General features: G+C 36.8%; 1 protein-coding gene across 2 annotated transcripts in view; it reads left to right on the top strand.

Annotated features, from left to right (window-relative positions):
- The window catches only part of ANO3 (anoctamin 3), a gene marked incomplete at its 5' end in the record, with an annotated part of 271,220 nt that overhangs the window by 160,524 nt on the left and 88,768 nt on the right, over window positions 1–21,928 (top strand). For both annotated transcript variants that reach the window (XM_080815458.1, XM_080815459.1), the window contains 5 exons: window positions 4,267–4,398; window positions 6,789–6,895; window positions 8,580–8,635; window positions 11,684–11,805; window positions 15,934–16,068. In XM_080815458.1, coding sequence (XP_080671584.1) covers window positions 4,267–4,398; window positions 6,789–6,895; window positions 8,580–8,635; window positions 11,684–11,805; window positions 15,934–16,068 — 552 coding nt within the window. The remainder of the gene's footprint in view (window positions 1–4,266; window positions 4,399–6,788; window positions 6,896–8,579; window positions 8,636–11,683; window positions 11,806–15,933; window positions 16,069–21,928) is intronic.

The following is a 21,928-nucleotide window of genomic DNA, read 5'->3' as shown; positions in this document are numbered from 1 at the left end:
AAGTCATTGGAAATCAAATATATGAATTTACAACTGCCGAGGGTTTTGTTTGTTCTTCTCTGCATGTGCCTGCATTGTATTTGATGTGTTGATAAAATGTCTTTGAATTAGGTTCAGTGAGCTCTATAGAATTAGTGAGATTTTGTTACTGTATAATTAGTGGGTTATCTGATAAACAAGCATCTTTCTTTCAGAGACCAACAGAGGGTAAAATCCTGTATATTAAAATAGCAACACATTTCTACATTATATAATTTAGTTTTAGAATGCACTTGTGTTTAGAGTGCATTATAAATGTGTCTATTAAATTCTAAAGAAAAAATTTTTAATAGTGGAAAAAATGTGAGTTTTTTTTTTCTATTTTGGTCAAACTTTAAAGTAGGCTGGAAAAATAAATACTGTATTATGTATCATATGTTTTATTATCTGTTGTGTTTATTATTAGTTTCTGTTTAATTCCATGAAATGAAAATTCAACTATATGTTCCAAATAATTATTAAAATACTTTAAACATTATTACAGCCTACCTTTTTACAGTTTACATATTACAAATAGTTTCTTTGTTCCTTGACTTTCTGGATGCATATGGGAAGGATACCTAGGAAGGGCATTTACAGAAGTATATGACATTTTAAACTGAGAAAAAGATGTCATGTTATTTGCTTGAGTTTAGACTTTCACTTAGGGAAATAACTGATTTTGATTCTTTTTTTAAACTTTAACTTTGGAGAAAGTTTAAGTGTCCACCTTTGCACCACCCCCCCATGTGTGTATGTGTGTGTGGTGACCATCGTTGTTATAAAATTTTAAAAACCTAATTTGTAGACAATTGGCAAGAGAGAAATGAAAATCAATTACGTGCACTTAGATTCCACTTGTGCTTTTCCTTTCTTGAAGTTGGAAAGATGTTTTGTGCGTAGGTATATTGAGCAGTAGACGTTAGGTGATGAGTAATGTATGGGCAATTATCCAGCATTTGAAGACTGTCATTTCTTCTGGCAGGTTGATAGGAAATGCCTGTGGTTTTATTGTTGCTGCTGTTTATCACTTGTTTACAAAGCACTTTCATATTTGGTTATCAAAACATCTTCAAAATGACCGTTCGGGGAGGCAGACCAAAGAGTAACTAGTTTTGCAGATCTAGGAGAAAAAGTGACCATTATCACTACTCTCTACTAATCCCATGCCTGCTCCCCCAGATTTCACAGCTGTTTGGGTAGAGCTGATGCTCTGACCAAAAATCCAGATCTTTTTTCTATTTCCGTAGAATTCTCTGCTTTCCATTGATTTTAGCCAAGGAACTTAAAACTCCATTAGAAGTCATTTTTACAATATGCCATGAAATCTTGAGTCTGCAAGATGGCCAAGGTGAGAAAGATTTCTTAGAGTGTAGATACTGCATTAGATCATGTTGGTGATATGTTGGTGAGACTGGTAGTAGTAGACAGAGTAGTAATACTCTCTTTCCCTTATTATTGCCATAAGCATTGAGTGCTTACTGGGTGTTTCACACTGTGGATGCAGGCGTTGCATATTTAATTCTCGAAATATCACTTCCCTTAAGAGATGAGAAAATTGGATAAGAATCAAGTTGAGTACTAATCTAGAACTTTACATTCCATGATTTCAGTCTAGGCCTGACCTGGACTGACCAGGCCTGACCACATTTCACTATCAGAATCATTTACTTCTCATAGAAAGAGTATATGAAAAGTCTACATTATAATATTGTTTATTACTATAAAAAATGAGAGTGGTCTGAAGGCCTTTCTGTTTCATTAGTGTCTTTAAAATTCACCTCCCCTTCTTGTATGTTTGTATGTTGTCAGAGATAGGCCCTCAGGAACTGTGGTTCATCAACATTTCCTAAGTGCAGTCAGAATGTATCCTTTTATTTGATTTTTCTGACACCTAGTAAGGTAGGACAGATAGAATCACAGATAAAATCACTTCCCCTCTCTTCAGATAAAGAACCTAAAAGAAACTAAAGCTCAAAGTTTGAAAATGTTTGCTTCAGTTTCAATAACCGGCAAATTCAGTCCCAGAAGACTCCTCCTCCACCTCCTCCCTCCCCTGTGTTCCTCACTGTGCCAACTTTAAAAGCTGGAGTAATGGCTCTATAATCCATTAAGTGATTTATAAATGTCTGTGCATTAGTTGCTGAAATACAGAGATACTCTGATTTCAGAGGCTTTTGTTATCGTGAGAAGAAGCAAAATGAACACCTCAGATATTGCCCATTTATTATTTTAGGCTAGAAAGAAATGCTTTAGTCCCTCTAAAACTAAAAGTGACTTGAGGTTTAAAGGTCCAGACTCTCTACATGCTGAACTTTACGTCAGGAATTCATTGTTATTTCAAATTATGCATCGTAATTTTACCATAATAGACTTGAGTGGAATAATTCTTAAGATACACTATTAGCTGCCTACACGTTGCTATACTAAATTTTTAAAAATTTACACGGCATTGGACAAACGGATATTAAGATGCATTGTACTTGTCTAGGAAACTGTCCTATTCTGCTACTTTGATTCTTACTATTGTGGAAGGGGCCAAAAATTGACAAAGATAGAACCTCATAAATAGTGTGTAAATATTGCAGTTCTTTACGTAAACACAATTGTTATTATAGTCACTTGGAATTAGGTTTTCAGAATCAATCTCTGGATTCAATATCTCGTTTTACTTGCTTTTCTTTGTAAAGTAAATATGATTCCAATCAGTATATATACATAAGAACTGGGTGATGACTGTAATCTAAAGTTGAGACCAAAGTATCCTGATGTAAGATTTCCTGAAACAGTATCTTAATGTCATGTATCTGCTGTCTGTACTAAACCCATTACCCAAAGTGCACCCAATGGATAGCAGCATGGACATCCCCTAGGAGCTGGGTACAAATGTAGAATATTAGCTGGTTAGGAATGCAGTAGGCCGACCCTGGGTCAAGTTTAAAATAAGACACCAGGGGCTCCTGGGTGGCTCAGTCAGTTAAGTGTCCAACTCTTGATTTCAGTTCAGGTCATGATCCTGGGGTTGTGAGATAGAGCTCAGCGTGGAGCCTGCTTGGGATTCTGTCCCTCCCTTTCCTTCTGCTTCTCCCCTTTTTAAAAAAATAAATAAATAAATCTTTTAAAAAATGAAATAAGACACCAACTTAGAAATCTCTAACAAAGTCACTTTTTTTAATAGTGAGGAAATGGAGGCAAGAAGTTAAATAACATCTGTCAGTTCACACAGCCATTGTGGTGCCAAGCTGCCTTTGAACTGGGTTTTTTTGTTTCCGGTTTTTTTGTTGTGTTTTTTTGTTTTGTCTTGTTTTTAAGATTTTATTTATTTATTTGACAGAAGGAAAGAGACAGCGAGAGAAGGAACACAAGCAGGGGGAGGGGGAGAGGGAGAAGCAGGCCTCCCGCTGAGCAGGGGGCCAAATGTGGGGCTTGATCCCAGGACCTTGGGATCATGACCTGAGCAGAAGGCAGATGCCCAACTGACTGAGCCACCCAGGAGCCCCTGAACTGGGTTTTGCTTGATGCCAAGACCGCTGTTGCTTCCCCCCAAACCCCTGCTGTTTCCATCACAGCTGGGGCTCACACAACAAAGTGTGTTGTAGACATTTACTTCCTCTCAGTCTCCACTTTAGAGCCACATGGCTGTAGAGGTTTCAGAGAATCCGGGAATGATCTACAGCTACATATACCGATATACATACATACATCTATGCACTCACAACTTCGATAAGTGTGTCATACCCCTTTTATTGTTATGTTCTTTCCTTCCACCATCTTTATGTATGATGATTCTTTATAAACACTTTCCAAGGGCACCTGGGTGGTTCAGTGGGTTAAGCCTCTGCCTTCGGCTCAGGTCATGATCTCAGGGTCCTGGGATTGAGCCCGACATTGGGCTCTTTGCTCAACAGGGAACCTGCTTCCCCTCCCTCTCTTTGCCTGCCTCTCTGCCTACTTGTGATCTCTCTCTCTGTGCCAAATTAATAAATAAATAAAATCTTAAAAAAAATTTTTTTTTCCGCAAATTTTTCTTATAAGGATAACCTAGTTGCACAGAAAGAGTTTAAACAACTGCAAGATTTGATTTGTTTTGGAATTTATTTCTTTTGTGAGGGAGCAGGAGAAATGCTTGTGAGTGGGTGTGAGTGTGGGTATGTGTATGTCTTTTTGGAACTCTTTTATCGGAATGGTATAGAAGGTAGGCATGGCTCTGGAATGCAACCTAATCTAGTTCATGTGACTTTGTTCCAGTGTACAAAATTATTTTAGGAGAATAAAAAAATGGATGTCCCAAAACCCAATGGTTCTTGATAAGTCAGCTTTTCCAAACCTGCAGGAGTCAGACTGCTATACTGGCCCCTTCAGCCGCGCACGGATTCACCAGTAAGTTCACGTTTCTTTTTCTCCCACCACCTGGTTTGTTACCTTTCATTATCTAGGAGTTATTGATAGAATAAAAATACCTTGGAGCAGTTCCATTGTTTGCCAAGTAAGTCAGAGAGTGCATCATTTTATTAAAATGTTTTTTGCGCTTAGTTTGTGAACAGTACTCAGATAGCAGTATTAATTCCTTATCAGCTGATGTAGAGAAATTCAAGAAATGAATAATTAATGGTAAACTTATGGGCTGATAGTCTAGGTCCCAGTTCTTTCAAAACAATTACAATGGTGGTAAGCTACCCAGTTAAAGTAACATTGCTATTAAATGATTGAATAATGGATTGTTCCAATTAATAAATGATTATATATACTTATACTTAATATGTATTTATTAGTTTAATAGACTTTAGTCTAATTGTATTAAACTAAGATAAAAGGGACATTTTTAGGGATTTGTTGCATATCTATCCATCTACATACCAGCATATCTGTCGCTATTCCTTTGTTCATTCAACCAGTATTTATTGATTTTCTGCATAATACAGATTGAGGCTATGACACAGTCCCTGTCTTTACGGATGTTGAAAGGCAGGATGAAATTAATGAATTAAATCAAATATGTGGGAAGAGAGAGTTCCCCATTGATTATTGCCCCTGTAACATGTTTGATGCTCCGACTATCTGTTTCGTCCTGCCTCTCAATGTCCCACATCCCACACTGTGCATGTCCCTATCTTTATGTTTACCCTATTCTATTTAATTATTAGTTTACATTTTCGTCTGCTCCACTACACTGTGAATACTGTAAAGACAGCAACTGCAGTTTATTTATTTATATACCATCTGCTTCCTCCCTCCATAATGTAACTCCATGAAAAAAGGGCACTTAATCGTCTAGAGAAATATTTGTTCAGGGAATTCTGCATCAATCTGATGGTGAAAGAATTGTGTGGACATTGCTTCAAATACTGAGAATTAACAGGACACCGATCATCTGTGTTAACTTGTTGCATCCAAATACAAAACTAAAAAGCACAATATCAGAATGCTGGAAACTACTAAAATGGACATGCATACAGATACCATGAAAAAAAGCAGAGTATAATCGACCTGCTAGGAAAGACACAAATACAATGCACATTTTTTTTTTTTTTTAATAAGAGAGGGAGAAGCTACAGCCAGAGGAAAGGATCTAGGAAACCTTTTTGAAGGAGATAGTACTCTCCATCGGTAAAAACGTGGAGGGAGGTGGAGAGAGGTGGGGAAAGATATCAGAGACAGAGCAAATCCCAAGGAAAAGAAATGTAACATTTCGAGGTGTGATAAATTGTACAATTTGACTATCAGATGCAAAAAGCCAGAGCTATAGGAAATCAGAGGCTGAAATACAAAAATAGAGAGCCGGAGAGGAAAATAAGAAATTTAATTATGTGTGTAATGTTGACACATTAGTAGTGGGAGTGCTCTAAGAACCAGAGCTGTGCTTGAAAAGTCAGGTGGGAAATTGGGTGTGGGAAATTGGGTGGTGGATTAAGAGGACTTTCCTCTCTCGTAATCTAGGCAATGAGACCCAGAACAATAGGGTAGCTCAAAGCCAGATAGATACAGTTCAGTTAGAAAAGTTGACTGGTTCTGTAATACGGGTGGTAAAAAAGAAAACAAGAATCACAGAAGACCTAATACTTCAGTACTAAGTGCCTGGGCGGGCGGGCCTGGCTAATTATTACTCACAGAGATAAAGCAACTGGAACCAGGAACTGTCAGAAATTGAGTAAGGTCCAGGATGCTTCCATTTTTTTGAGGATCCCAGCATATTACAAAATAAAGGCTGAAATAGACCCCCCTTTCCTGTCAGGATCACCCTTTTGCTCTTCACTCATTGGCTCTCATTACTGTTTCTCTTTGCAGCTTTTACTATGTGGGGACAGTACAGGGCTTGAAGGGGAAGGAAGAACTGCTGCTTATTACTGAGGTTCTGAAAACAAGACATGTTAGCTTGGAAGGTGTGATATGGGGAAATGACATCAATTTTTAATGTGTTCTATTTGGAATTACTTTGCTTAAGGTAGTACAGAATTTATGGGAGGCAACGGACAATTTAATGCTGCTGTCCCTGTTTCATGCTAAACAAGAAATAAGAGGACATCTAGGCTCCCCTATAAACTGAAAGATTTTTAAATGAATATTTGATAATGCCTGTATTATTTATAAATGTATTTTGTCTCTGCCAGTTGATTTATTTTTAAGAGGATGGTTTGTCTTTTGACTTACAATATTTCTCATGCATTAGTTTTAATGGAGAAAACAGATGGATGACTACCTAGAAACTTGTAACTGTTGCTGGGCTCTGGGCTCTGCTTTGAATATTAAAACCAATCCCCTTATCTTAACAGCTTCATAATAAACAATAAGGACACATTCTTCAGCAATGCTACTCGAAGCAGGATAGTCTATCACATGCTACAGCACACGAAATATGAAAATGGAATATCAAAAGTGGGTAAGAACACTAATTAAAAATATAGAGAAGGTAGATTTGCTGTTACTAATTATATCCAGAAATACTTATCTTCACATTTGAAGCTTTGCCTTCATTCATTAAATATGAGGATATAACCCATTGAACACAAGTTCTAAACATTCTATTTTTCAGCCTTCCAATAAAACACTTAGTTTTCTAAATAAGAAATAAAAATAAACCCAGAATGAAAAATAAAAATGTGTCTAACTTATAGTGTTATGTGCTTACATAGTCTTTAAAAATAAAAATATGACATTTCAAATGACTGTAAAGATATCATGCCCTTTGTAGAGCATACAATAAACACAAAGAGTATAAAAATAAAATTTAGGCGCACCTGGGTCACTCAGTGGGTTAAGCCTCTGCCTTCGGCTCAGGTCATGATCTTAGGCTGCTGGGATCAAGCCCGAATCGGGCTCTCTGCTCAGCAGGGAGCCTGCTTCCCCCTCTCTCAATGCCTACCTCTCTGCCTACTTGTGATCTCTCTCTCTCTTTCTGTCAAATAAATAAATAAAATCTTTTAAAAAAATAAAAATAAAAAAATAAAATAAATACAATTTTAAAAATCCATGAACTCAGTTGTCACTCTCACACATTAATACTGAATGTATATATAGTAAACCTTCATGATTCTAATAATGATGTGTTGAATATGATGTATATACACATCATTATTAGAATCATGCAGTGTTTACAATTTTGTCTTTTTTAGAAAGTATTTATGAGTATTTTCTCAAGCCCTTTGGTCTGTCTGTAAACATTATAAATAGCTGTACAAAATTCTATTATAAGCATTCATCAAATTGCAGTTATCTACCAAGTACCTAGTATAATTGATTATACCATGATAATTAAATGATTCCCCAATTTTGGATATACAATTATTTCTTATTCTTTACTAATATAAATAAAACTGTAACAAAAATTATTCTCCAAAAGTTTCTCAGTCTTGCCAGGACAATATGAGAATGTCCATTTCACTATACTCTGGCTGAGCTGGAGGAGATTTTAACAAGTGTCACATATTGATATTTATGTCTCCTTGGCTCAGTATTAATTAAAGACTTCTCAAAACTGGTATCATTTAGAGACATTTTGTGGGTGGAGAGTTCCTCTGTTTTCTTGACCAAATACTGTTTTTTTTTCTTTTTTTTTTTTTTAAAGATTTTATTTATTTATTTGACAGAGAGGCAGGTAGAGGTGGGGGCGGAAGCAGGCTCCCCACTGAGCGGCGAGCTCGACATGGGGCTCGATCCCAGGACCCTGAGATCATGACCTGAGCTGAAGGCAGAGGCTTAACCCACTGAGCCACCCAGGTGCCCCAAATGTTGTTGTTTTGAGGCAGAAAAAAATATTTGCTCCAGGTTCATGTGATCCCAAATAAATGGGTATTAAAATGCCTCATATTTCATGATACGGCAAAGTGCTGTGTGTTGGCACCTTACAAATCTCCATTGATTCATGTTGTAAGAATATAAATAGATTCTTTAGTACCAATGTCTTTCATAGCCCTCGGCCTTCAGAGGTGATATGGCTGTGGGTGTCATTTGGGTTATTTTAAGTTTTTAAAATTAATTTGTTCTCCCAAATTTATGTATGTTGCTACAGAGAGAAGTCTTCATTTGAACTGACTCAAAAACTATTCTTTTGTTTCTCTTTCCAGGTATCTGTAAACTTATAAACAATGGCTCATATATAGCAGCTTTTCCCCCTCATGAGGTAATTTTGAAATACAATTTCCATTGGGGGAAAATAGTTTCTCATGCTCATTGTTGATCCTTCTTTTATTTTATTTATTTATTTTTAAAACCTAGCCACCCTCTCTCAGGAGGATTCAATCAGTGAGTGGCCCTGGGCCTTTCTCAGACCCCAGAACCTTAGTGCAATTTTTCCCTTGTAAGGAGTCCCATCCCTGGAGGGAACTTAGGGACATGGTTCAGTCACTCTGACCACCGTCCTCTGCTTCAACACAGAGTTCCAGGCTTGACCCACCTTGGGATCCACACCACTCCCAAATAGTGCAAGTTCTGGTTTGTGCCTACTACTTTGAGATGTCTGAAAATCTAAGACAAACCCACAACACAAACCTACACCCCATTATTTACTCAGTTCTCAGCCAAGTTATTACCTGTCTACCAATTTAAAATTAGAAACACCTGCTCCAGACTGTGGTGAGTTCTGCCCACTGAGTCATGAATGGCATTTGAATTAGTTTTGAACATCCTCTCCCACACACACACACACACACACACACACACACACACAGTATATTCTGTTTAAGGCAAGTTTGCATTTTAAAATAAATGAGGTTTGAGGTCAGCAATCTCAGAATCCATCACTTCTATTTATAAAGGCTGAGGACTCACAAGGTGTAACCTCTATACCTGAGGAATTCCAGTCTAGTAAAATTCATAAAGGATAATAGCCCTGTTGTATAGCTAGATCATTGAGGCACAGAAAAATTAAGTATCAAAAGCAGAGGTTTGAGCCCAGGAAGCCAGACCCCAATGCATCTATTCATATTCTATGAATATCTTACTTACTGTAGGAATGGGAATAATAATAATGGGTAATATGCTAGGTTATTTCATGCAACAGGCCTTGTGCATATATTTTTCCATTAATCTGAAAATAATCCTGGAGAGGTAGATATTATTTTCTCATTATAGAGATGCAGAAATAAAGCTCAGAGAAATTAACCACGGTGTCAGGTTTGACATAGTTGGTAAGTGGTACAGTGTTCAGACTAGCAAATCTAAGGCCCTGGGAGAGCTTTTATGGTTTGTTCTTGTTGTGAGTAATTTCGTCTACATACTAGTCTGTGTTCGTTTGACACTTTCTTGTGTGAAATTTGGAACCTATTTGGGATAGGTTGTAAATAATAGTCCTGTTTATTCTTCTCTGTTGGTTGGAGTAGGGGACTGATCATGAGGATGTGGAGGGGTTGGTCACTGAGTGCACATGGTCCTCTGAACAGGACTTACCCAATCTCAGGCACTCTACCCTAACAGATCAGTCCAGCTGGACAAGCAAACAGACATTTCCCGGGTGGATATGCCCATGCTTGAAATCTTGATCTTCACTTTCATCTCCTTAACTTCTGATCTTTAGGCTTTAAAAGCCTTGATCTCTTAAGGAAGAAAACTTGGACTTAAAAACTTGGAGAGGAAAACTTTTCTCTTCTTCCCTTTAGGGTTCTTTGACTGACCTAATAAATTGACATAATGCAGGTTAATAGAAGAAAAGCAAATGTAATTACACATGTACAGATCCCCACAAAGACATGAGAGGCTTCTAGCAATCAGGAATTGAGGTTTACATGCTGTCCTGAGCTAAGAAGAAGGTAGGGGTCTAAGAGGGAGATAATTCACAGGACATTGGAAGAGCAAATGTTGGATGAACAAATGCTTGCTTGCCATGTCATGCAGATAAGTATTTCTTATGTAAAAAAGTTATCTTTGGTAATAGCTCTCCTTACTCTTATAGGCTTCCTATCTAAATTATTTTGAGCACATAAGGAGGTAGGTAAAAAACTCTTCTTGAGTTTATTGGTCATTAATTGTTTTCAATTTAGAAATAACCTACATGCCAAAGTAGCACATTCTGGGGAAGCCTGCCCTGAACCCCATCAGCACTTTCACTGTACTTCCATCTTTACCTAATTACTTTATCCATTTCATTAGGAAGCCAAAAAGAGTGAAAACCACATATGTGTCTCCTTTCAGCCTAGTGGATTGTGATTCAAAGTGTTCTTTCTTCATAAGAACTCACACCCCTGGTGTCTAGGATCACTCAGATGATAGGTTTCCACTTTTCAATTCCCACACTATATCAGACACCCTAAATTAATTAACACCGACTTTGTACTTTATATGTGCCCAGCGCTTTAAAGTGCAAGTGGGCCCTTACAAAACCTCTTTTTGGTGGAAATCATTAACATTGACTCTTACTCTCATCATCTGCATAAGGAAATTAAGGCATAACTCCAGTTGTTTTAAATTTAATTAAACTGTTTTTAAAATTAGAATCACACATTGGAATGAGAGGGAGTTTGTCAAATTCTGTCCTAAGTTTTGGTTTAGAAAATAGGAACCATATTTGTTCCCTTCCTTTTTGATTATAAAATCAAAGCTGTTCCTCTATCAGGCATATATATTCTATGTGTCTAAAATTGCAACCTATATGACAATTTTTGAAGGGAGATATAAAGAATTTGAAAATGTTTCCATTTTTGGAATATATTATCCAAAGTAAGGCCTAAGGATTCTAGAACTTAAAAACTTGACTAGCTCTTGTGACTTAGGCTTCTTACACTTTTTGATTGAACACTTACTTTCTTCTTTAGCTTCTGTAAATAAAAGAAATATTTCCTGGGACTGAGTCACTTCTTTAAAGTAGAATAATACTCTTAATTTCTGAAATAACGATTCCAACTATTTCCCTCAGTGATGGTGACGATATAGTGTTTATTGAAAGATCTTAGGTTCCAAACAGTAAAACCTAAATTCTAGTTTACTTTAAGTGAAAGGGATTTCATTAGTTTAAAAAGGGACTTTAAGAAAGGACTTTTAAGGAATTATCAGTATATTTTCAATGAAGAGGAGATATATAAAGGCATTTACTATATCATTCCAGTGATGGGCTTAAGCTTACAAATCTGCAGCTTTCAATACGCTACTAAATTGTTCTGTAAGGAAAAAATAGTAAAAGCAATTCCTGTTTAGTTCAAATTTACTGAGGTAACTTATCTTTGGTTATGTGTTTCAGGGAGCCTACAAAAGTAACCAACCCATCAAAACACATGGACCTCAGAATAATAGACATCTATTATATGAGCGCTGGGCACGCTGGGGAATGTGGTATAAGCATCAGCCCCTGGATTTAATCAGGTAATGTGGGTGGATTGATAATGAAAGATATATTATGCTGTTCTGTTGTCATTTTCCTAGATTTAGAATTACCTCATTCACCCACCAAATCGTCTGTATTACTCAGGATGCAGTCAGGGAAAAAGAAGCCACTGTAGGTCTTTTCAATAAAAGAAACTTAATTTAGGGCTTTGGTTATAGAGTAGATGACAAAGCTGAGAAATCAGAGAAGAATAGTGAGGCAATCAGAGATTAATAACAGCAGAAGATTGCTAACAACCCTGAGGTTGGAAGGAAAATGGGATGAAGTATATTCCAGAGACGCCTACGTGGGCCATTGGCCAGGAGCTATACCATCTGTGACTAGGACGGTCCACAGAGAAGTAAAGTGTTGGAAAAGGCATGACCACTTTTCCCTGAGGATGACCAAGTGAGAAGGAATGATCCCCCCTCCCTCTATCTTTGAGTCTTCCAGCACCTCCTTATCCAACTTAACCAGGAGCAATATACAATGGAACCTGTGTAATCTACTTCCCAGTGAAACAAACCAAAATAGGGAAAGGCAGAACATGGATGTGAGAGCAAAGAGGAAAATGACCAACACAACATCTACTACTCTCAATTTCAGTTAATCTCCAGATACTGTTATATTCATGATTTATTTAATTTTGATGGAGAATAATTTGTTCTTTTAAAAAAATACCAGGAAATACGTATTAAAAATGACCTAATCAAGTTTCTAGTGAACTATAAATATTCTTAGAATGAATGAAAAAAAGAGCATTCATAAGTTTATCTATGTTGATACTTTTTTTTTTTTTTTTTTTAATTTTATTTATTTATTTGACAGAGAGAAATCCCAAGTAGGCAGAGAGGCAAGCAAAGAGAGCGGGGGAAGCAGGCTCCCTGCTGAGCAGAGAGCCTGATGCGGGGCTCGATCCCAGGACCCTGAGATCATGACCTGAGCCAAAGGCAGAGGCTTAACCCACTGAGCCACCCAGGCGCCCCTATGTTGATACTTTGAATTGTGTATAAAATATAAATATCAAGAATAACATAACTGTCAGCATTGTCCCAGCAGGAAACTGATAGAACTGATAGAATAGGAAGGGTATCTGAAGAAAATCTAATACAAGAAGTATATGCTGAAGTGTAAGTAGTATCAAGGGAGCAAATGGATAATGATGATGAAGCTTCCAGGGACAAGTAAAAATTGGATGCTCTTATCAAACCTTGTCCTGGAGGAACAGGGAGAGGGAACAGTTGGTAGAACCTGTCAAAAACAATAATGGGGGATGCCTGACAGAAGCTACAGTCTTAGAAGGAAAGAAGTTATGGGCAGATCATTCTCCAGGAAGGAAAAAGTCAGGATAATCAATACACCGATATCTCTTAGATCTCACCCTGTGAACTCCTGCTAGTACCTTCAGTTAGCCAAAAAGCCCCTCAGGAAGCCAGAAGAAAGAAAGAGCATGAGAGAGACAGTTAATGAAGGTGAGCCTCCTGGGGCATATAGCAGAAAGGGAAAGGATAGGACAGGATCTGGATACAAATCATAATATCCAGCACCAAACCATTTCAGACATTAAGTACTTGGGCATATCCAAAATCAAGATGCTTTGATTCTAATTCTGTTAATCACAACAAATTATCAGATTCTTATTTATGCAGGTGAAAAAATTGTTTTGTTTTGTTTTAAGAGAGATAGAGAGAGTGAGCAGTGGTGAGGGGCAGAGGAAGAGAGAGAGAATCTTAGGCAGGCTCCTCGCTCAGCTCAGAGCCCAAAGTGGGGCTCAATCTCACAACCCTGAGGTCATGACCTGAGCTGAACTCAAGAGTTGGACACTAAACTAACTGAGCCACCCAGGCACCCCATTATTATTATTATTACTTTTATTTAGAGAGAAAGAGAGGGGAAAGAATTGTTATTTTAGAGATATGTGAACACAGCGAGATGTGCTAACTCACAGAATCACATTTATTATTAGGAACTAAAATTAAGTTGCTATTTTCAAGCAAACATTTCGTGTCAATAATTCTCTTATCTATTGGATGCATTGCTATTACGGCTTCAGGTAATTTCAGCAAGCAACCTTTATTTTCAGTAACTGGGGTTCTGTGGGTACTATTACCAATTATTTGGCTATTGACATAGAAGGGAAACTTTGCTTACGGAAATTATATATTTTGTGTTCAAGTGGCTAAAAAGAGAGGGAGGAGATGAAGGGCCTACCCAAGATGAAGGCCATAAAAGAGTATAGATGACACTCCAGCATGTCCCTACTCTCCAGGAACTTGCTTGTTACCAAAATATAAAACGAATAAAAAGAGAATGGCTATGGGTGTCGTGAAGAGTGACCCCAATAGCAACCTAGCAATTCCTCCTTCCTCGGCATGGTTTTTGAGATTCCTCTAGAGATCCTAGAATATTATATATACCAGTGCCATAGGTCAAGGGGGTTTCTATCAGCTTCCTTGGCCTGGAACTAGCTTCTCTCTCTCCTGAATCAGATCTAAAATCTCCTGTAACTTAGGTGATTAAACTACTGTCAAACAATATTGTTGTTCCCCTTAACCTTCAACAGTATATAATTTAAAATCTCAGTATAATGCTGCCTATTTAAAGGGGATTATCTGTGCTGCCCTCTATAGTCATTATTATAAAGACATTTCCTTATATTAGTAATATATGCAAAAACCTATTCTACTTCACAGAGGAACACTTGTTTAAAAGGAACAAATGGCTTTATTGAAATACCTGTTACTATGATAAGCTTTTGTCTCAACTAGAACATTATTGTTGTATGAGAAGTGAATGGTCTACTGATCTATGTCTCCAAGGAGAAATCAATGAAAAAAACAAAAACTTGGATAAATGAAAGATGACTCTATTTCTATACCTGGTAGAATATGCAAAATTTTAATTGGCACAATACAGAGAGTGATGTAGAAAAAGAATTATTTTCAGAAAGAAAAAATACCAAGAGAATTGTCTTGTCCCAGGAAAAAATACCAAGAGAATTTTCTTCCTAGCAAGAATCACTGCCCAGTGCAATATTCCTAAAAGAACTGTAAAACATCAATTTTTAAAATATCCCTTGGACAAAACTGTGTTAAGTAACCATTTTTAGAAGATGGAGACCAAACAGTCATAGAGAATTCAAGAAATTGTTATTTCTTACCAGAGCTTTATAAACTGCGTAGCAGTTGATATGATCAGTAGACTGGGTGAAGAAAGAGCAATTGGGTAGTCATTAGAACAGTCTTATTCATCTGCCATTTCCATATATATTATGTTCATCAGCTCAAGGGAAATAAAATATATCCATTTCCTTAGCTTCATTCAGTATTCCCTGTGGTGGGTGCTGGTGAAGAAGACACAAGTCTACTTTCAGGCACTTGAAGTCTTATGGGGAGAGAGAGGAATGGAAGAGTGACAGGTTAATTGTCATAAAGGGTTATAAGTTTAGGACACTGAAATGTGGATGAGAGCAGTATGGGAGCAAGATCAGGGGCCTCTAAGCAAGGGTAGCAGTGGAAGTCAGGAAGGGCTTCCTATAAGAAGTGATGTAAATTGAAGGATGCATACAAGCCAGGCAAGGGAAGAGGATGAAATGTAATTTTCCAAAGTAAGGGAACAGCATTGGCCAAGGAAAGAATCGTGTGCTCCAGGAACTGCAGTTAACTTTGTTGAGGAAGGTGTGACATGACTGTGTGTCTAGCCTAAGGGCGTCTGGCCAAGGGTGCAGATGGAAACTGAAATCAAATCTACTCTCAACATCTACCTACAGGGAAGACTCTTTTCTAATTTACACAAAACAGTATGGTGTAGCACGGTTCTGTGTGTGGAAAACAAGAAGACATTTTACTGGGAGGATGGAGAGAGGCAAGAATTGACTTATAAAAAGTTTATGAACCTTGTTAAGAAGTTTGACTCAGAAAGAACACATTTTATAAAATTGCCCCTGTAATGACAATGTTTAAAGATGAACAGTATCACCATTATTGGATGGGAATGTCAAGATACCCCAGATGAAACTGACGAGGAACTGAGCTGGTATGTCCTTCTGAAATTCTGGTGAGGTGTGACAGCAACATTTGCAGTGTTGCTTATGTTGCCTTAAACTAAGGGTTTGCTTTCTTGTGCAGGCTGTACTTTGGTGAGAAGATCGGGCTATACTTTGCTTGGCTGGGATGGTACACTGGAATGCTGATTCCTGCAGCACTTGTTGGCTTGTGTGTGTTTTTCTATGGAATATTTACAATGAATGGAAGTCAAGTAAGGTAAGCTATTAACAGCTAATAATAGTACTTTTTAAAACGTATTGGCCTTTATTCTGATTGACAAAAGCTTTATGATAATGCTGACTATGAAAAACAACTCATGGTTCTATAATTTATTTGCTGGAATTTTTTGAGGAGAAGAGAAAAGCACTATTTTTAAAAGGCCATTTCCATATTTTTATATGCAAATTTTCTTGGACATGTTCTAAGACTGTTTCTTTGTATGCAAAATTTCTCTTTCCAGTATATCTCACTTAATAATTCAACAATGCAATGGTAGTTTTATATAATTTACATTTCCATAGTATTTGGTAGTCTAGAATGCCCTCTCACTACAGTAGTTTAGATAATCAAAATAACTACAATTCTTTAAGCACTTAAAATATACAAAGAGCTTCCCAATAATGTTCTTGTTTTTTCATTTGATAGGAACTTTACCACCCTTGGAGACTAGTATTCCTCTTTGCAGATGAGGGAACCTTATGTGGTTAGAGATGTCTGAACAAAATATTTGTAGGACATAAATCCTGCTCTAAGCAATCTTCTCTCCTGAAAACATAAAATCACCTTTTACTTTCTTCTTTTTCTCTATAAGAACAAATAAGAATTTTAGTATCAACTTATGGTATCAAGATGGTAGTAAAATAAGGTTTGACGAAAATCAAGCATTTATGAGAATGGTGATTCTACTGTTAAAGTTGAAATGACTCAAGATTTGGGTGGAGGAAAGATACATTATTATTCAGCAGAGCCAAGGCTCACCCCGGGGCATTAATGAATGCCCATAATAAATGTCCTATTTAATCTATACAAGGATATCACCAAGTTCAGGCTTGTATGATGTAATTCAAAACATGAAAAACACTTCTCCCCTCCTTTAAAGCTCAGCACTTTTTTCTCCTGTGGTCCATCTTTTAACCATGACCTTACTACTGGGTAGTAATCATGGCAGTTAACAGGATCATAAAAATAATTTCCTTGAGTTTTCCCTAAATAAATATATATATAATATACCTATGTGTACAGTTAACAATTTGTCTAAAAATGAAATACTTCCATTGTCCTAGAGTTAAATCCAGTTCCATAACCAGCTCCCTTGATTGGTATCTTAGTATCCCCTTGCTCTCCATGAATGCCAAATGATAATTAGTTTGAAAACAAAGAAATGCCTACTGTTCAAACACATTTCATCTAGTCATAGGTTTATTTCAGAGTTTTGCAAACTTACTACCACTCTGGAAGGCAACATCTTCCTAAACAAACTTGTACCCAGTGGAAACACCCATCCCTCTTTGGGCATTTCTCTGTAGGCTGTTAAATCAGTAACTTCTGAGGCTAAGAAAACAGGTTGTGATTTGAAGTTATAGTGTGTCTTGAAAAGAAAAACACTTCTTTTGACTACTTTTTAATTCTCTGTTTCCACGAATTCAGCTTTTTTTTTTTTTTAAGATTTCATTTATTTATTTGACGGACAGAAATCACAAGTAGGCAGAGAGGCAGGCAGAGAGAGAGGAGGAAGCAGGTCCCTGTGGAGCAGAGAGCCTGATGTGGGGCTTGATCCCGGGACCCTGGGATCATGACCTGAGCCGAAGGCAGAGGCTTTAACCCACTGAGCCACCCAGGTGCCCTAAATTTGGCTTTTTTAAAGATTCACTTTAAAGGGATACCATACAATATTTTTTCTTTGGCTTATCTCACTTAGTTTAATAGCCTCAAGGTCCATCCATGTTGTCACAAATGGCAGGATTTCCTTCTTTCTCGTGGCTGAACATCCTGTTTTATTTGTGTGTATATACACACACATACCACGTCTTCTTCATCCATTCATCCATCAGTGGGCACTTAAGTTGTTTACATAGCTTGGCTATTGTCAAGTAATGCTACAATGAACATAGGAATGCCAATACCACTTCAAGATCCTGTTTTCATTTCCTTTGGATATACACTTAGAACTGAGATTGCTGGATCATATGGTAGTCCTATTTTTTAATGTTTTGAGGAACCTCCATACTGATTTTCATAGTGGCTGCACCAATTTATATTCCCATCAGCAGTGCTTTGATTATAGGTATCCTAACAGGTGTGAGGTGATACCTCACTGCGACTTTGTTTTGCATTACACTGATGATTAATGATGTTGGTCATCTTTTTATGTACCTGTTGACTTATAGATCTTTGAAAAAAAAAAGATCTATTCACTTTCTCTGCCCATTTTTAAAATCAGATTGCTTATTTTTCTGTTACTGAATTGTATGAGTTCTTTATATATTTTGGATATTAACCCCTTATCAGATATATGTTTTGTTAAGTATTTGCTCCCATTCTGTAGGTTGTCTTTTTGTTTTGTCGGTGGGTTTCTTTGCTATGTTTGATGCAGTCCATCTCACTTGTTTATTTTTGCTTTGGTTGCCTTTGCTTTTGGTGTCAAATACTAAAAATCATTGGAAAGGCCAATTTCAAAGAGTTTATCCCCTCTATGTTTTCTGCTAGGATCTTTATGGTTTCGGTCTTAAATTTAAGTCTTTAATCCATTCTGAGTTAATTTTTACATATAGTATAAGAAAGGAGTTTAGTTTCATTCTTTCACATGTGGATATCCAATTTTCCCAATACCATTTATTGAAGAGATTATCCTTTTTCCATCGTATATTTTGGCCTCTTTGTCAAAAATTGACCACATATACATGGGTTTGTTTCTGGGTTCTGTATCCTGTTCCATTGATCTATGGGTCTATTTTTATGCCAGTACCATACTGTTTTGATTACTATTGCTTTCTAATATTATTTGAAACCAGGAGGTGTCATGCCTCCCATTTTGTTCTTCTTTCTCAAGATTGCTTTGGCTATTTAGGATTTGTTATGTTCCATACAAATTTTAAGATTGCTTTTTCTATTTCTGTGAAAATACCATTGAAATTTTGATAGAGATTGCGTTGAATTTGTAGATGTCTTTTAGTAACATAGACATTTCAACAGTGTTATTTCTTCCAATCCATGAACACAAAATATCGTCCCATTTATTTGTGTCTTTTTCAATTTCTTTCATCAATGTCTTCGTTTTCAATGTATAGATCTTTTACCTCATCAGTTGAATTTAGCCCTAATTATTTTATTCTTTTTAGTGCAATTGTAAATGGAACTGTTTTCTTTTTCTCTTTTGGATAGTTTATTGTTAGTGTATAGAGATGCTACTGATATTATATTCTGCAACTTTATTGAATTCATTTGTTAGTTCTAACAGTGTTTTTGGTAGTCTTCAAGGTCTTAGAAAACCACACTTATTTTTTAAATTTTTATTTATTTATTTTTTAAATTTAAATTCATTTAACCAACATATAGTACATCAGTTTCATATGTAGAATTCAGTAATTCGTCAATCGCATATCACAGCGCTCATCACATCACATGCCCTATTTAATGTCCTTTCCCCCCACACACCTCCACTCCAGCAACCCTCAGTTTCTTTCCCATAGTTAAGAGTCTCTCATGGTTTGTCTACCTCTCTGATTTCTTCTATAGGGAAAGGGAGGGAAAACAGAATGTAAAGAAATCTGGGGGAAACACTGTTTTAAAATGAATCGATAGAGACATAAAATGATTCTTAGATGGATAGCTACTGTTCAAGTTGGTTCTGTGGAGAACATATTCTCAAAGTTTTACTATGTGATGTAGACTCCTTCCTCTACCCTTAGAAAGCTGAACATGAACAAAAGGCAATGAAAGGAATAGGTTTGCCATTCCTATTGATTTATATACCAACAAAGTAAATTAGGCTCTTTGCATATAAGTACCTTTAGTACAAGGAGTGTTTTAAAAGGTATTAGCAAACTCTTTTCTTCAGTGCTTTATGGTATTATATTACTGCTACTCTGTCACACTATAATTAACATCTCGTCAGACTTTCTATTCTAAACCAAGGTAAGCATCACTGAATATCTTGACTTTCAAAATTTCATGGGATTGTAATTTTCTATTCAAGGTGTCAGACATTGTTAAGTCATGGCTAAGTCGTAGGTGTTGTCATGGCAGGTCAGGGGAGGACACAGGGCTTTTATTTAGCATTGCTTTGTTTTAGAATTATTTTATTAAGCTCTTTTTTTTATTACAAGGTAAGAATATGCTTAAAAGCTGAAGATTAGGCTGTGTTTATTATGTTTCTATCAACTATGTTCATGTAAACTAAGGTCATATTTCTTAATTGCCCTGTAGTTAATTGTAAAACTATGCAGCAATCAAGTTGTAGATTATTACTCTATGAATATGTACATATGTGTATTTACATGTGTTCATTGGTCTTACCTAACCAAATGTGATCAGATGTTCACCTGGCAGAGTACATATCATAGGAATATGAAAATGAACAAGCAGGCAGATCAAATGGTTTTCCAGGTCTAGGGTAAAGAACAGAAGCCCCAGCTTTCTGGTCCGTTCTTTCCTCTTTGCCATTAGAACTCCCTGAGAAATTTAAGTTATCATCAGCATCAGATCTGCTTTTCAACACCTGTTGAGTCATAAAGGACCTCTCTAACCCTCTCCTGACAACATCCTTAGCAATGAAGTCTATCTAGTGCCTATGATGTTCCAGGCACAGTATCAATATCCCTTACGTAATACCCCAGTTAGATGTTATCTCCATCTAGAGATGAAGAAACTGATCCTCGGAGAGGTAAGTGACTTGGTCAGGGGAATGTATGTAGTAAGTGGTCAGCTAAGTTTTAAACCTTTACTGGATTTTTTAAAATTGTGGAAAGAACACTTGACATTAGATTTACCCTCCACAAATTTGTAAGTGCACACTACTGTATTGTTAACTCTAGGCACAATGTCACACAACAGATTTCTAGAGGTTACTCATATTGTATAACTGGAACTTTATGCCTGTTGAATAGCAACTCCCAACTTCCCCCTCCCTTTCATTCTGGCAACCATGATTCTATTCTGTTTCTATGAATTTGACTATTTTAAATACTTAATATATGTAAAATCATGCATCATTTGTCCTGTGCCTGCTTATTTCACTTAGCATAGTGTCCTCCAGGCTCATTCATGTTGTTTCATGTACATGGGAGGGCAGATATCTCTTTTAGATCCTAGTTTCTGTCCTTTTAGTTATATACCCAGAAGTGGGATTGCTGGATTATATGGTCATTCTATTTTTTTAATTTTTTGAGAGACCTCCATATTGTTTTCCATAGTGGCTGCACCATTTCATGGTCCCACCAACAGTGTGCAAATGTCCCAAAATCTCCACATCTTTGCCAACACATGTTATGTTTGTTTTGATTTATTTAGTAATAGCAATCCAATAGCAATAGCAGATATAGAGCAATCTCTTGTGACTTGATTTACTTTTCCCTGATGATTATATCTGATTCTAAAATCATGTTTTACTCATGCTTTCATACTGCCTTCCCTTAAGCCCATTTTCACAGTTTCACATTTCCTCAAAATAGACATCACCAAGCGTGCTCTTCTGTGCTTTGTCATGTTAACAGGATCACAGGAAACATCGAGACCTGGGAGCAGGTCCAGCCATCCACTCCCAAAAGGACAAATCACTCCCTACTCCCATTATCTTAAGTTGGTGGTAATTATTATTTCCTTTGAATCAGCCCTTGGATGTATATATCTAATAATCAACGTAAAAGGAAAGAAAGCCACAACTGAGGTGGCAGTTTGTATTATCAGGCTGTGCAAAGGAAATGAAGAAACACTCAGGCTGTACACTCCCCCTCCCTCTAGTGGTTAACTTAAGTCAAAGAAATTTGTGATAGTATTCACTTCCTTTTTTAGACTACAAAATATGTTGTTAAAAGTTGTTTACTTTTTTTGTTACATATCAAGTTGAACTTTGAACAAC

This window comes from Martes martes (assembly GCF_963455335.1).
Source record: "Martes martes genome assembly, chromosome: 10".
Taxonomy (NCBI): domain Eukaryota; kingdom Metazoa; phylum Chordata; class Mammalia; order Carnivora; family Mustelidae; genus Martes; species Martes martes.
This window is presented reverse-complemented; position numbering and strand designations above follow the sequence as displayed.